The 15,455-nt window shown below is 41.5% G+C and overlaps 1 protein-coding gene across 1 annotated transcript in view; it reads left to right on the forward strand.

Annotated features, from left to right (window-relative positions):
• Positions 1–14,617, forward strand: part of apip (APAF1 interacting protein) — a 37,454-nt gene extending 22,837 nt beyond the window's left edge. Inside the window, exons 6-8 of the mRNA XM_080434729.1 lie at positions 9,571–9,706; positions 12,625–12,792; positions 14,324–14,617. Coding sequence (XP_080290855.1) covers positions 9,571–9,706; positions 12,625–12,792; positions 14,324–14,423 — 404 coding nt within the window. The 3' untranslated portion in view covers positions 14,424–14,617. The remainder of the gene's footprint in view (positions 1–9,570; positions 9,707–12,624; positions 12,793–14,323) is intronic.
• Positions 14,618–15,455: the final 838 nt, after the last annotated feature.

The raw sequence follows: 15,455 nt of genomic DNA on the forward strand, positions 1-15,455 counted from the left end.
TGAAGGTCATTGAAAACTGAGACTTGCTGATATGTGGCAAGAACACAATTTGACTTTTACCAATTTAGTCGTCGTGCCAATTGATTCCTCCCCACACCAGTGGTGGAAAAAGTACTCAAATGTTTTACTTAAGTAAAAGTATCAATACTGCACTGTAGAAGTACTCTGTTACAAGTAAAAGTCCGGAATTCTAAATTTACTAGAGTAAAAGTACAGAAGTATTGGCATCAAAATGTACTTAAAGTACCAAAAGTAAAAGTACAAAAATGTTTGAAAATAGACGATCTACAAGCTCACAACGCGTCGCAAAGCGACGCGTTGTGAGCTTGTAGATCTGCTATTTGAAAATAGCCTATGTATAACATAGGCTATTTGAAAATAGCCTATGTATAAAATAGGGCTAAAGTGGTTAATGTATGTTTCATAATATCATAATTTATATCTGAAAAGTAACTAGTAACTAAAGTTTTCAAGTAAATGTAGTGGAGTAAAAGTACAATATTTGCCTCTGAGATGTAGTGGAGTAGAAGTTAAAGTATTGGAAATTGGAAATACTCAAGTAAAGTACAAATACCTCAAAATTGTACTTAAGTACAGTACTTAAGTAAATGTACTTAGTTACTTTCCACCACTGCCCCACACAAATTTATGTGTGTCGTCACTGCTGTCGTACTGTACTGACCAGTGAGGAGCCCCCACCAGGAGGACGTAGTAGAGCCTTCGTCCTACTCCTCCCGCCCAGCACTCCCCGCTGACAGGCTCCGCCCCCCTCCCCCCCAGCACGCAGGAATACATACAGTGACCATTATCACCCTCCTCCCCGCCTACCCTCCTCCTCCCCGCCTGGCTTCCCTCCACCGAACACGGGCCAAAAGTGTTCAGGTGTAGACCAGTGGCTCTCAAACGTTTTCATGTCAAGGACCTCCCAAAATGATTTATGTATTTGGCCGCGGACCCCCATCTGAAAATGTGTTGTTCCAGGGACCCCCCAGAAGGAAAGGTTTGAGTTACAAATGTTCGCCTTTAAAAATATATATATATATTCAAAGATTTGCACAATTTTTCATGATTTTTCAAAAATAGCAGATCTGCAAGCTCACACTCTGTGCCGCACTATGAGCTTGTAGATCTGCTATTTTTTGAATAGCCAAAGTATAAAATATGGTTAAAGTGGTTAACATGATTGTGAAGCTGCATTAACATTCAGTGCCAGACTTATTTCTGGCTTTATCACCCCTGTGCCAAGGCCAAAAATACATTGTAAAAAAAAAAGTGCTTAGGAGCCGAGATACAGCCTTTTTCAGTAAGAAGTTAAACAAGAAGTGAATGGAGCAGCACATCTTCAAATTATCATATCTTGGGTTCTGAAAATATATATATATATATATATATATATATATATATATATATATATATATATATATATATATATATATATATATATATATATATATATAAAAATTTTTTTTAATGTTTAATTATTATTATTTTTATTTTTTATGACGTCGGCGACGTTTAATGGCAACCATTAACTCATTTTGCTGGGGACTCCCTGGCATCCCCCTAAGGACCCCTGGGGGTCCCCGGACCCCACTTTGAGAACCAATGGTGTAGACGCTCGACCAAGCCCACGAACCCACAACCTCCAGTGGGCATTTTAACCACTGCGCCACCCGACCGCCTACGACTGTCTAATACATTATCATTTGACATGGAAAAGTTTGAGCACCACTGATAATGGCAACGTACCATTTTTCAAAGATATATGTATGTATGTTTGAGACATTTGTAGAATCCCCCCAGAAGCAAAGATTTAAGTTACAAATGTTCACTTTAAAAATATATATATTCAAAGATTTGCAAAGATTTTCTTGGATTTTTCCAAAAATCAGCTGTTTGTGAATAGCCAAAGTATAAGCTAATGGTTAAAGTGGTTACAATCTAAAATGACAGATATGCGTTCCCGGTCTTAATGGGTTAACCCATTAAGACCTGAGGCCGATTCTTACTAATTTGCACACCTTTTTCTCGATTTTTCAAAAATAGCAGATCTACAAGCTCATAGCGCGGCACTCGGTGCCGCGCTATGCGCTTGTATATCTGCTATTTTTGAATAGCCATAGTGTAAAATTATTCTTTTTTAGCTCAAATCAAAAAGTGACACAGATATGCGTTCCCGGTCGTAATGGGTTAATGGGTTAATGGGTTAACCTACCTTGGCAATGGGGGTTGATCCACCAACAAGAGGTGTGCCACAGATGCATTCAGGCCAGGTCAAAGGTCAAGTGCTCAGAAAGAGCACATGACCTTGCACAACCCGTCGTCCCACAAATTACTTTGAGTTGATTTCTAAATATTATTTTAAACCCTAGTAACCTATACCTTTGACAATAAATCAAGCCTGATTTATGTACTTAGTTGCACTTTGTTTCTCGCACTGGAAACATTGCAGATCTACAAGCTCTGAGCTTGTCCACACAGAAAGCCGATTGTGAAAAAAATGTTTAGGAAATGGAAAACCAGTGTGGTAGGGCACCTTTCATGCAGTTTCACACATCACAGACTGGGACTCAGGGGCGCCGATCCCGTGGGGGCCTCGGGTCCACAGCCCCCTCGCTCAACTGATGAGCCCCTCAGATCGGGGCCCAATTTAATTTCCATGACTATAGCGCAAAGCAGCTCTCTGAAGGTTCAAGTGGTGCCCGCGACGGCCGCGAGAGAGACGCATTCAACGCGCCGGCCGTTAACACCTATAGAACAATAGCGCAGGAATGTAGGAATCTGACAACCCCACCCAGCCATCAAGCCCTTGTAAACCTGCTCTGTATAGTTTGATGTGTGGCTGCCAGCATCACCTTGCTTGTTCTACTCCAGTCTCCACTACATCTCAGAGGCAAATATTGAACTTTTACTCCACTAGAATGATTTGAAATCTTCAGTTACTAGTTACTTTGTATTTGATTTTGATTATTATTACAAAACAAACAGTAACCACTTCAGCCCATATCGGCTATTTGAAAATAGCAGATCTACAAGCTCACAATAATCACTTATCACATTTGAGGCATTGTGAGCTTGTAGATCTGCTATTTTCAAAAGATTTGTATACATTGAAAACTTGAAATGGGACATTTTGTATAATGAGTACTTTTACTTGGTACTCCAGAGTACCAAGTAAGAGTACTCGCATTAATTGCATTGATACTTTTACTTAAGAAAAACATTTGAGGATGGGACGCATTGAAGGATGGGTAGAGTGTTGTTTATGTTGTTTTATGGTCATTTAATGAATTAATTAAGCAAAAAATGTACATGCCCGCTACGCAGTGGGTGGGGGGAAGGGGGGGGGGGGGGGGGCGAGTGGTGGTCAAGTTCAGCCCCCATGGCCACGCACAAAAGCCTGCTGGGACTTAGTCTAATAAAAATGCCCAATTGTGAGATTAGTTTTTTTTCTTGAATCCCTGTGCCACACATGTCTAGGGATAAGACGCTGGAGCACTCCCCTTGCGCTTAACCTGCCCTGAACCTTTCTCTCCCAAACCTGTCATCTCACACATGACCTGAGTTGACTCGTAGTACATGTTGTTCTAAACCCCAGTGATCTACCTTTGGCGAGAGGAGGTGACTTCTAGGTGATGTCGTCACCTACATATGTGTGTCAGAGTCTTGTCCATACAGTATTATCTATTCAAGTGTTTCCCAAAACATAGGGTCGTGACCAACACAAGAAATAATCAGATCTACTGTACACTTCATATTGTGATTGGCAACTTGGGAGGCACCGATGTGACATTTAACTCATTCAATGCCAATGAAATAAAAAAAAGAATTGCGTACTGTGCCAGCAATTTTTCAATTTCCTTACCTTTTTCAAGTAGTCACAGAATATTTATCTCCAGTATAATCGATCCCCTGGTGGGTGCTAATCACTGAGGGTTGCGCTGGGTGGTCTCACAAATGTCAACGAGGTCATCGCGACCTTGTTGACATTAATTGTCTGCCTTTGAAAATAACATGTCTGGGCCAAAAATACATAGTAAAAAAAAGTTATAAGTAATAAGTTAAACAAGAAGTGAATGGAGTAGCAAATCTTGATATCTTGGGTTCTGAACGTTTTTTTTACATTCTTTTTCAAAAACACATCAAACACGTCGTTGGCACATTGCGCCATTGCGGTAAAACACGTATATATCTATATCTATATCTATATATATATATATCTATATATCTATATATCTATATATCTATATATCTATATATATATATATATATATAGATTTGCACACATTTTCACGATTAAAAAAAAAAGGCAGATCTACAAGCTCATAGCACTGCTATTGTCAGTACAGTACGTGACACTGGCGTATGACCTGAGTGTAACTCAGGCTGGATGATGTCTTGTGTTTGGGAACAACTTGGAGTCTTCTGGGGTGAAGTGCAGCGACAGAGAAAAGACAGGTGGATGAGATGAAAGTGGTGTGTGCTGTGCTGGTGTTGTGGCAACACGTCACACCTGTTAAACTCCATTTGAAACGCTGCCACTCAATGTGCATGGATCACTGCTGCTGCCTGGGGCGAGAGAAACCCAGCCGTGGTACGAACGCAGATCAGCCAAATCTGCCTTTCACCGGCACTTCAGATCGGGACATGGTACCATCAAATATGCAGTGGTGGAAAAAGTACTATATATATATATATATTTTTTGTTTTACTTAAAGGTAGGGTAAGTGATATTTTTTGGTTAAAACAAAAAGTATTTTGTTAAAAGGTTAAAGCACTATATTCTGATAGTAATCATTGCTACAGAGTGTTTGTTCAGTAACAGGAGTCTCCCCGTCTCTCCAGCTCTTTAATAAACAGAAAATACATTTTCCGGTAGGTGTCAAAATCTCAGCCAATCAGGAGAAAGTACCAATTTTTAAGCTTCATTTTTATAGTGTTCCAGTTCCAATTTTGCCTGCTCATTTCTTAGTGTCATCACTTCCAATTTCACTTGTTTAATCTATATCCTGATTGAGTTCTCTATCCTGATTGGATAAAATTGGAAATGAAACTGAAACTGAAACGAAATGAATTTTCTGTTTTATAAAGAGCTGGAGAGACAAGGAGACTCCTTTTACTGAACAAACACTCTATAGCAATGAATACTATCAGAATATAGAGCTATTTAACACTTAGTTTAACCAAAGAAAATCACTTACCCTACCTTTAAGTAAAAGTATCAATACTGCACTATACAAATGCTCTGTTACAAGTAAAAGTACAGAGTTCAAAATGTGCTTGAGTAAAAGTACAAACGTATTGGCATCAAAATGTACTTAGTGCACCAAAAGTAAAAGTACTCGTAATGCAGAAAGCATTTTATGTTTTATGTTTTTAAATGTATAAACATCTTTTGAAAATAGCAGATCTGCAAGCTCACAATGCGTCCCTTCGCGACGCATTGTGAGCTTGTAGATCGGCTATTGTCACATGACCTAAATGTACAGTACAACCTCAAAACACGTCGCAGTGTGACACGTTTTGAGCTTGTAGATCGGCTATTTTTGCTACTTTTGTGTGACATAGAATGGCAAAGTACGGGCATTCTTTTACGAAAAAAGTTAAAATACGGAGATCAGAGGTGTCTGCCTGACAGCAATATGGCCCTCTGGAGTGAGTTTGGAAATATAGTGGCCCTCTCCATCATCAAAGTTGCCCACCCAAAGTTGCACTGAGGCAGTGGTGGAAGGTAACTAAGTACATTTACTTAAGTACAATTTTGAGGTATTTGTACTTTATTTGAGTATTTCCATTTCCAATAATTTTACTTCTACTCCACTACATCTCAGAGGCAAATATTGTACTTTTACTCCACTACAATTATTTGAAAACTTTAGTTACTAGTTACTTTTCAGATATAAATTATGATATAATGAAACATACATTTACCAATTTAGCCCTATTTTATACATAGGCTATTTGAAAATAGCAGATCTACAAGCTCACAACGCGTCGCATCGCGACGCGTTGTGAGCTTGTAGATCGGCTATTTTCAAATATGTAGTACTTTTACTTTTGGTACTTTAAGTACATTTTGATGCCAATACTTCTGTACTTTTACTCAAGTAAATTTTGAATTCTGGACTTTTACTTGTAATGGAGTATTTTTATTGTGCAGTATTGGTACTTTTACTTAAGTAAAGACTTTGAGTACTTTTTCCACCACTGCACTGAGGTGCTTTTGGGGGGGAGGGGGAGTTAAGGGACCTTGATATTGGATAGGTGGGCACTGGCCTTAATAGTTTGACAACCACTGAATTACATTAGATTGTTTTGTTTTGTTTCCCAGTGATGGAAGAAGTTATCATGTTGTTTTTTTTGTACTTCAATAGAAATAGTCTGTTACAAGTACAAGTTCGGTATTCAGAATGTACTGAGTAAAAGTACAAAAGTATTGGCATCAAAATATACTTCAAGCACCAAAAGTAAAAGCACTCATTATGCAGAATGTCCCATTTCACGCGTTTTCAAATGTATACAAATATTTCGAAAATAGCCATTTTCAAATTGCCAAATATAGGTCTGAAGTGATTTTGTAAAAATAATCAAAATCTACAAAGTAACTAGTTTGTTTTCAAATGATTATAGTGGAGTAAAAGTTCAATATTGTTGAATATATGGTTACATCTCTGCTCCGTACATTAACCACTTTCCCTTTTTTCACATTTATCATTTTAAAAAAATAGAACACAGCAAAGTTTGCCCTCATTTGCTTGTTTAGAAAACTTTCGAAAGTGAGAAATATAAAAATAATAATAATCATTGATGCTTGTGTCAGACACTTTTGGCGTCTTCCAAACGTCAGTTGGAGTAACATCATTGGGTGTTCTATTTAATGACACCCTCACACATTCACACATCCACGTCACAATGTCATCTTCACAACCATGTCCTTTAACCCTTTAAGACCGGCGCTGTAACAGGCAGATTCACGTTATGGCCTTTTATAGGCCTATTATAGGCCGAAACGTGAATCTGCCTGCTACAGCGCCACCATGAGGCTGATTCGAAACATGTAGGGTGGCATTTCTTCCTTGGCCTAGTGGGGATGTGCGTACAAAGTTTCACGGAAATCGGAGGCTGCGTTCATGACTGTTTACCAATGGACCGAATGCCCCCGCCCCCCAGTTAAAAATCACGAAATCATTAAAAAAACAATAAAACGCTCATCTTTTAATTATTATCATTACAAACTAAAAAAATAACCCTTGTTATAAAAAAACAAAATTGTCCTTTAACAACAAGTCCTTGTAGCATATTCCCCAGTACGTTATTTGTAAACGCTGCAGACAGTGTTGCCAGGTCTGCTTATTATAAGCGACTTTGGGATAGTTTTTTCTGTAAAGTTGCTTGTAAATATTGGTGGTTGTTTTTTTCTTACGTTTTTCCTAAATCTTGTTTAAACCAGTGGTTCTCAAACATTTTCATGACAAGGACCCGCAAATTAATATGTATTTGTCCACCCAGTTCCCAGCATGCTAAACGCCCCAAACTTGGTAGGTGCTCTTAAACGGCCAATGGGGACAAGTTGTAATTGCCTAAGCCCCGCCCCCTCTGTGTTCCTATTGGCTGGGGTTTAAACACCCATAACTACAGTTCCCAGTATGCTAAAGCTTTCAAAATGTCGTAGTTGGTCTCACAGGACGGGCTGTAGTTGCTGGAGCCCCGCCCACCTCCCAAACGCAAGGTTGCACAGTATGACAGTGAACTTGGGTGCTGCAAATGCATCACTGCTCGCCAGCAGTGTTAAACACTTCAAATGGCCATACTTTGGTGACCATTGCTCTTATCAGCGCAACATAGGACTAGTTTTGAAGGCTGCGTAGCAGCCCGAAAATATAGTAGGTTAGTCACTTCTTTTGGCCTTGTTTTCATTGACCTGGTTGCTTATTTCTCTCGCAAAATCTGACAGCTGCAGAGCAAACTTCCTCTGTCCAGAACCTGCCTGGGCTGTGTCTATGCTGGCGGTCAATTTGCCATATAAGGGAGATCAGCATTAATCGGCTTCCTTGATTGGCCAACCCCAAATCATCGTCTTTGTCGATTGGCCCAAACTTGGTGTAACGTTTGTGCCACTGAACCAACATAAGAGACAGCGCAAACATTTTCAGCGCAAACATTTTCAGCGCAAACATTTTCTTTGCAGACCTCCATCCATAACCATATCTTTGGTTGAGTAAGTACTCAACTTGATCTACGGTGTGAGAAATGTTCAGCTGGACCGTCCATCTACATGGAGAACCAAAAGGATTCGGTTGTGCTGCTGTTGCAGTGGGTCACAAGGTGTACGCCTTTGACCTTGGCGTACACCTCGTGACCCACTGCAACAGAATTGATGTGAACATTTTCAACACAGTTTCTTTACGCTGGATGAAGCTGCCACCAGTGACGACAACCGGAGGAGGAGAATATCTCTGTGGGGTCACAGCTGTGCTAATGGAACATATCATCTACATGTGGGTAGGGTATATTAACCGCAACAGGCTTTATGCATTTGATGTCGACACCCACAAATGGTTCAAGCCTATGGTTTCTGGGACTGTGTCACAAATGATGGAGGCCCACTCAGCCTGTGTCTTGGGGAAAGTAATGTATATGCTTGGAGGATACAGCGGGCTAACCATCTACAAGTTGGACACCACCACAATGGTCTGGTCTTCAATTGACACCAGAGGCACTCCACCATCGGTTTCATCAGGCCTCACTGCCACCATCATCGGCTCAGAGATGTTTGTGTTTTGTGGCCGGGGTTCTCAGTACGGGAACGTCAGAGTGTTTGACACAGATACCAACTGCTGGCTGAGCACGCCTTCTGCACGGCTTCGTCCAAAAAGACGCTGGGGTCATTCAGCCTTTGCCTACAATGGAGAGCTGTACATATTTGGTGGCCACAACTCTTTACAGGACTTCAGTGATCTGTGGAAATTCAATCCAAAAACCCTCTCCTGGAAGGAGGTTGAGCCCAAGGGGGAGGGCCCACGTTCAGGGAGGTGCTGTAGTTGCATGGTGGGAGATCGTGTCATCATCTTTGGAGGAGACGACACTCTCAGTGACCTGGACATCTTGGACTTTAGTCTTAGTCTCAAGACGTTATGCAAGCTAGCAGTTATTCACTATGGTCTGGAGCAGATGGAACTCCCACTTAACCTCAGGTGGGAGCTGGCTGCCATGACTACCAACAGCAACCAACACTCCATTAAGAACAAAAAAACTAACTAAATAAATACTCACCGGCACAGATTCATAAAAGACAGATTACTTGATCACAGTCCATAATGCTCTTATGCATTTTGCAGTGGACATATTAATAAGAATGCTGCTGTTTGCTACCTCCATCAATTGGGCACTTTTTGATTGCTGTTTGTGATCAATAATGAGACCCAGTTAGGGTAAGGGGGTAATAGAAAGAGGGTCGCTGGCCCATAAAAAAAAAGGTTGATATCCGCTGGAATAGATGAAGTATGAAATAGGGCTTGAGTAGTTAATGTATGTTTTGTATCGTTTAATAATTGAATGTCTTTGGTTCAGGTGCCGGGGCGGTGATCCACACCCACTCCAAGGCTGCGGTCATGGCTACGCTGCTGTACCCTGGGAGGGAGTTCAGCATCACTCACCAGGAGATGATCAAGGGGATCCGTAAAGGAACCTCTGGCTCCAACTACAGGTATGTGTCAACCTGCTCACAGTTAAAAAAAACTAATGCTGTGTTTACATTAGAGGCCCGGCCGACGTATCAGTTTGGCAATACAGCATTTGACTTGTTCTGTGTCCCAATCGTTCACAATATGTTTTACCTTGGAACCCACCCTTGTTGTTTTCGACTTATGAGAGTGTTGTCCAACACTCTCATAAGTAGAAAAAAATACCCGATCTACAAGCTCATAACATGTGGCGATGCAATATCGTTATGAGCTTGTAGATGGGCATTCGTCTTTTTTTTTACTATTTTTCACAACCTTTTTATTTTACGTTTTTTATTTTATTTTATTTTTTTACCCTTTTGATAATATAATAACACGCCCAAAATAGGATGCCAGGATGAAAGTAGATGAAAGTAAGTTAAACAGACGAGGCCTCATGACCGTGCATTGCAGAAAAGCCACACAGAAGGTGATTGGTATTTGTACTAATGCTTTATGTAGTCTTACTACTATATAATTGACAAAAGCTCCGAAAGTTCGTCCGGGATTCGCAAGTACAGGATCACTCCACAAGCCTCCAAGACCCGCCACAGACTGTTGATCTGAGCTATGGCTATGTTTTAGGCTCCTTACCCCACCTCCATCAGTGATCAGACTCTCGGCTTGATTGATTCTCTGATTTGCCTATCAGACCCTCAGCCTGATCTGGCAGGTTGCCATAGCAACCAGATACAGGAAGTTTGGCCTATTTATCACAAGGATGACCACACCATTGAAGGATGAGGAGGAAATTGACTACTTCGAAGGGATGACAATAGAATTGATTTGGGACGATGATGAGTTTGGACCAACCTCGATCAGGCCTAGATGTGAGGGAAGCGGCCCTCACATCGGCCCTCACATCTAGTGGTTTTAATTTATATTTTTCTTTCATTAACCCATTAAAGCCAGGAAAGCATGTGTCATTTACAATTTTAGTGTTGGCTATACATTTTCTTTTTTGGAAAAACTATGCGTTAAGTGCCCTAAACCATGGGTTTTCAACTGGTGGTCCGTGGACCACTGGTGGTCCGTGAAGGTATTGCATGTGGTCCCTGACCATGCATTTAGTAGTCTGGGAGGCATTGCGTCGGAGCTTGGACAGCAGGGGCGCGGCCACTGCGTTGTGATTCAAATTAACAGCCAATGAAGAAAAGGGGGCGGGATCCACATGCAGTTAAATCTAAATAGGATCGACGGGAAGCAATTTCCCCTTGAGAAATTGCGGCCGCCATTGTTGTGTACTGCTGTTTGCCTCTCGTCGGACTTTTTATACGAGTTGCACAGCTCTCAGACCGGTAAGAGGCGCGTCCGCTCAGATTATGAGCGTAAGCTACATCCCGCCCACAAATACCAGGGCTCTGGCCCAGAAGTTCCTCGCCAGAGCTGGCGAAAACTTCTGGGAACTCAGATTATGCATTTAGTAATGTAGGTGTGAAGATGTGTATTAGTGAAGATGTGTATTATATTTTATTTTATCAACCACTTGTTGAGAAACAGCATGATGTATGATGACGCATCAATGTTGTCAGTTACTTGGAAGTCGGATGTCAAGAACTTGGGAAATGGGAGTTAGAATTTCAAGGGAAACTGTACCGGTTTACCTGGTTGAGTCATCATTAGTAGGAAATGTGCCCGTATCAATCGCATGTGCTTGCTCATACATATGTTGCAATGAATCAGTTAACATGAGTTTAATATGGAAGGTTAAGAGAACAGAATAAGGGCAACCATGGGAAAGGAATGGATCAGTGGTTCTTAATCTTTTCTGAGCTCTGGACCACTAGCGTATCCCAGTTAAATAATGATTTATTTTTAACGTGGTGGAAACGAGCCGGTTTCGATGGGCGATCACTCTGCAACGGAGGATCGCGTTAGAAATATTATTGTTTGAGGCGTTAGTCGGGACCCTCATGCTCACATGCGCGTCCTCGACTGGGCTTCTACAGCCCGCAACATATCAGCGTAAATGGTAAGTTTCAGATGGGGGTCCGCAGCCAAATACATACCAATGTGGGGGTCCTTGGCTAAAAAAGTTTGAGAACTGCTGGTTTAGAAGGCATTCGTAGAATCGGCCTCAGGTCTTAATGTGTTAAAACCATAGAGTGAAAAATTAGAGAGGGCACCGGAAATCCCCTCCCATCCACTTAGTTGCTCACCCAGCGCATAGGGCGAAATCACCCCTTCTTCCGGGTTGTGAAGTGTGATGGGCGAGGCCTATTTGGGGCCACTTTGACAGGTTTTGCATCACAGAGGTGACACGTTTTGCATCACAGAGGTGACACGTTTTGCATCACAGAGGTGACACGTTTTGTGTCATAGAGGTGCGCAGCCCTGTGCGCAAGCTTGCGCTCGTGAGTCGAGCCCATTGGTCGAAACCGTTTTCGCTCGTTCATGTACACTGGCCCCAGCCGTTTTAACCCATTAAGACCGGGAACGCGTCTGTGTAACCACTTTACAAAAATAGCAGATCTACAAGCTCATAGTGCGCGGCAACTATGACCTTGTAGATCTGCATTTTTTGCATTTTTGAAAATGTGTGCAAAACTTTGAATATATATTTTTTGAAAGCGAACGTTTGTAACTCAAATCTTTGCTTCTGGGGGGTCCCTGGAACAAAACATTTTATAAATGTTCGCTTTAAAAATACATATTCAAAGATTTGCACACGTTTTCACGATTTTTCTAAAATAGCAGATCTACGAGCTCGTAGCGCGGCACTCGGAGCTTGTAGATCTGCTATTTTTGAAAAGCCCAAAGAAATCTAAAATGACCGAGATGCGTTCCCGGTCCTAATGGGTTAGGCTGCAGTACCTCTGAATGGCCAGCATGTCCAATGCACTTCAATGCAACCGCTGGGTTCTGGGGGGGGCTTGGTTAAAACACTTGTCCATTGTTTCAGGTACGATGACACGCTGGTGGTCCCCATTGTCGAGAACACGCCGGAGGAGCGCGACCTGAAGGAGCGCATGGCGCTGGCCATGGAGCAGTACCCAGAATCCTGTGCGGTCCTGGTGCGTCGACACGGGGTCTACGTGTGGGGAGAGTCGTGGCAGAAAGCCAAGACCATGTGAGCATCGTTCACCTTTTCTCCTGCTCCGTCCCATTGGCTCCCTGAGACAGGAGTGTGACCTAAATTGATTGAAAATGTTGATAGACCAAAATGAGCGATAATTGAATGCTACATTTCAATACTTTTTTTGAGATAATCGCAATTAATTTTGCATAATCGTTTGCATGTTAACTCATTGAGTGCCATTAACGTTTCACGTGTTTTAGCGCTATTGTGCAACGTGCCATTTCACATGTTTTTGAAAAATATATAATTATTTTTTTTTGCTTTTGAAGCTAAGATATCATTATCTGAAGATTTGCAGCTCCATCCACTCCTTGTTTAACTTATAACTGAAAAGGGCTGTATCTCGCTTCCTAAGCACTTTTTTTTTACTTTGAAAAATAAAATAAAAATCGTAATGGCCAGAAATAGATATTAATAATTTGGGCACTCAATGAGTTAAGTTTCACACATTTTCAAATAAAAAAAAAGCAGAAATAGCAGATCTACAAGCTTATAAGCTTGTAGATCTGCTATTTCTGCTATTTGTACATGTATAAAATTATTAAATATGGCAAAAATTAAAAAGTTATTTGTCATATCTGCCCTGCCCTGCCCTGTGCTATTTTAGAGTTTTTGTTCCAATGCCAGACACACAATTAAATCGTTACTCGCAATTATTTGAGTGACAATGAATCGCCAACTTAAATGTGTAATGAGGACAGCTCTATGAGTAAGTAAGCGTTGCAGACCCATGTGGTCCATAGGGACAGCTCTGTGAGTAAGTAAACGTTGCAGACCCATGTGGTCCTTAGGGACTGCTCTATGAGTAAGTAAGCGTTGCAGACCCATGTGGTCCATAGGGACAGCTCTATGAGTAAGTAAGCGTTGCAGACCCATGTGGTCCATAGGGACAGCTCTATGAGTAAGTAAGCGTTGCAGACCCATGTGGTCCATAGGGACAGCTCTATGAGTAAGTAAGCGTTGCAGACCCATGTGGTCCATAGGGCAGGAGCCTATCTCCTGTTTCTATAGCGTGAGTCAGCTTGATATATAAGGACACCTCCTGGACATGATGCTGGTATGTCACAGAGACTTACCCCCCCCAATCTAACCCTTGATGCTGAGGGCCAAGCACTGGGACATTTGTGTCACATTTTTATAGCCTTCGGGTATGAACCGGCCGGGGAATCGAACCCTGACCGCCCAATCTCAGGGGCCGACACTCTAACCAAGAGCGTCTTTATTGTGACGAGTGCACACACTCGTCACAATAGATACAGGCGATTTCCCAAATACGTTAACCAGGAAGTGAATGGAGCAGTAAATCTTGGGATCACGTGATCTCCTGGTTCTGTGTGCATCTGGGGATGAAATGGTCACTCATGTGTTAGCGAAGAGCGCCATCTTGTGGTAAAAAAAAATTCAAAAAGTCGTCAAAGTCGTCCTTGGCAGTGAATGCTTAAAAAAAACCTTAAAGTAGAAATATTGGGCTTTCTGCCCGGCAGCAACAATATAAAGTACCAACCCCTGCCGTGTGTTGCAGGTGTGAGTGCTACGACTACCTGTTTGACCTGGCCGTCCAGATGAAGCAGTGCGGGTTGGATCCGTCTGCCGTTCCTCTAGATGAGCAAGGCATCGTGTGAACCTACAACCTTCACTTCAATCTTCTGCCGTTCCTCTAGAGGAGCGAGGCATCGTGTGAACCTACAACCTTCACTTCAATCTTCTGCCGTTCCTCTAGAGGAGCGAGGCATCGTGTGAACCTACAACCTTCACTTCAATCTTCTGCCGTTCCTCTAGATGAGCAAGGCATGGTGTGAACCTTACAACCTTCACTTCAATCCTCACCGCAGCTCACAGACATTTAGAGCAGAGATAAAACAAAGTGTCATTGTGGGTCAATCGATCAGGAGACCAAATGAAAGGAATTACAGCGTAAGAGCAGATTTCATCCCTACGACTCTTGATTTGAAATAACCCATCGTTTACGACTGACCCTTGTGAAGCTGATCTTTGTCATTTTAAGATTTCTTTGGCCATTTAAAAAAAATGCAGATCTACAAGCTCATAGCGCGGCCCCGAGTGCCGCACCATGAGCTTCTAGATCTGATTTTTTTTTTTTTATCGTGGAAGATTTCTGCAAATCTTTGAATATTTGATATATATATTTTTTAAAGCAAACATTGTTTGTAAAATATTTTGTTCCAGCAACTTCCAGGGATCGCCCCAAGAAGCAAAGATTTGAGTTACAAATGTTCCCTTTAACACATTGACTGCCAGAGTTTTTCAGAAAAGTCTGTAGCCTCTGCCAGGGTTTTGAACGATTTTGGTACCTTTTCGCATAGCCACAGAATATTTTTCTCTAGTATGATTGATCCCCAGAAAATTTCTAATCACAGATGAGATTCAGGTGTGTTTTCACAAATGTCAACGAGGTCAATTTCACCTTGTTGTCATGTGTTGTTTGATGTTTGAAAATAGCTCAAAACCAGTAGTTTCAAACCAAAAAACATTTTGAATTGTTTGTCCGTTTCAATTTTAACATTGAAGTGGATGGAGCAGCAAATCTTTGGAAATTGTTATCTCCTTATTCGTTTGGAATATCGAAAGAGTGTCAATTATAAACATTTTTTTTTTTTTTTTTTTTTTCAAGACCTTTTTATACGTCTTTGGCA

The sequence above is a fragment of the Gymnoscopelus braueri genome (assembly GCF_963280865.1).
Source record: "Gymnoscopelus braueri genome assembly, chromosome: 1".
Classification (NCBI taxonomy): domain Eukaryota; kingdom Metazoa; phylum Chordata; class Actinopteri; order Myctophiformes; family Myctophidae; genus Gymnoscopelus; species Gymnoscopelus braueri.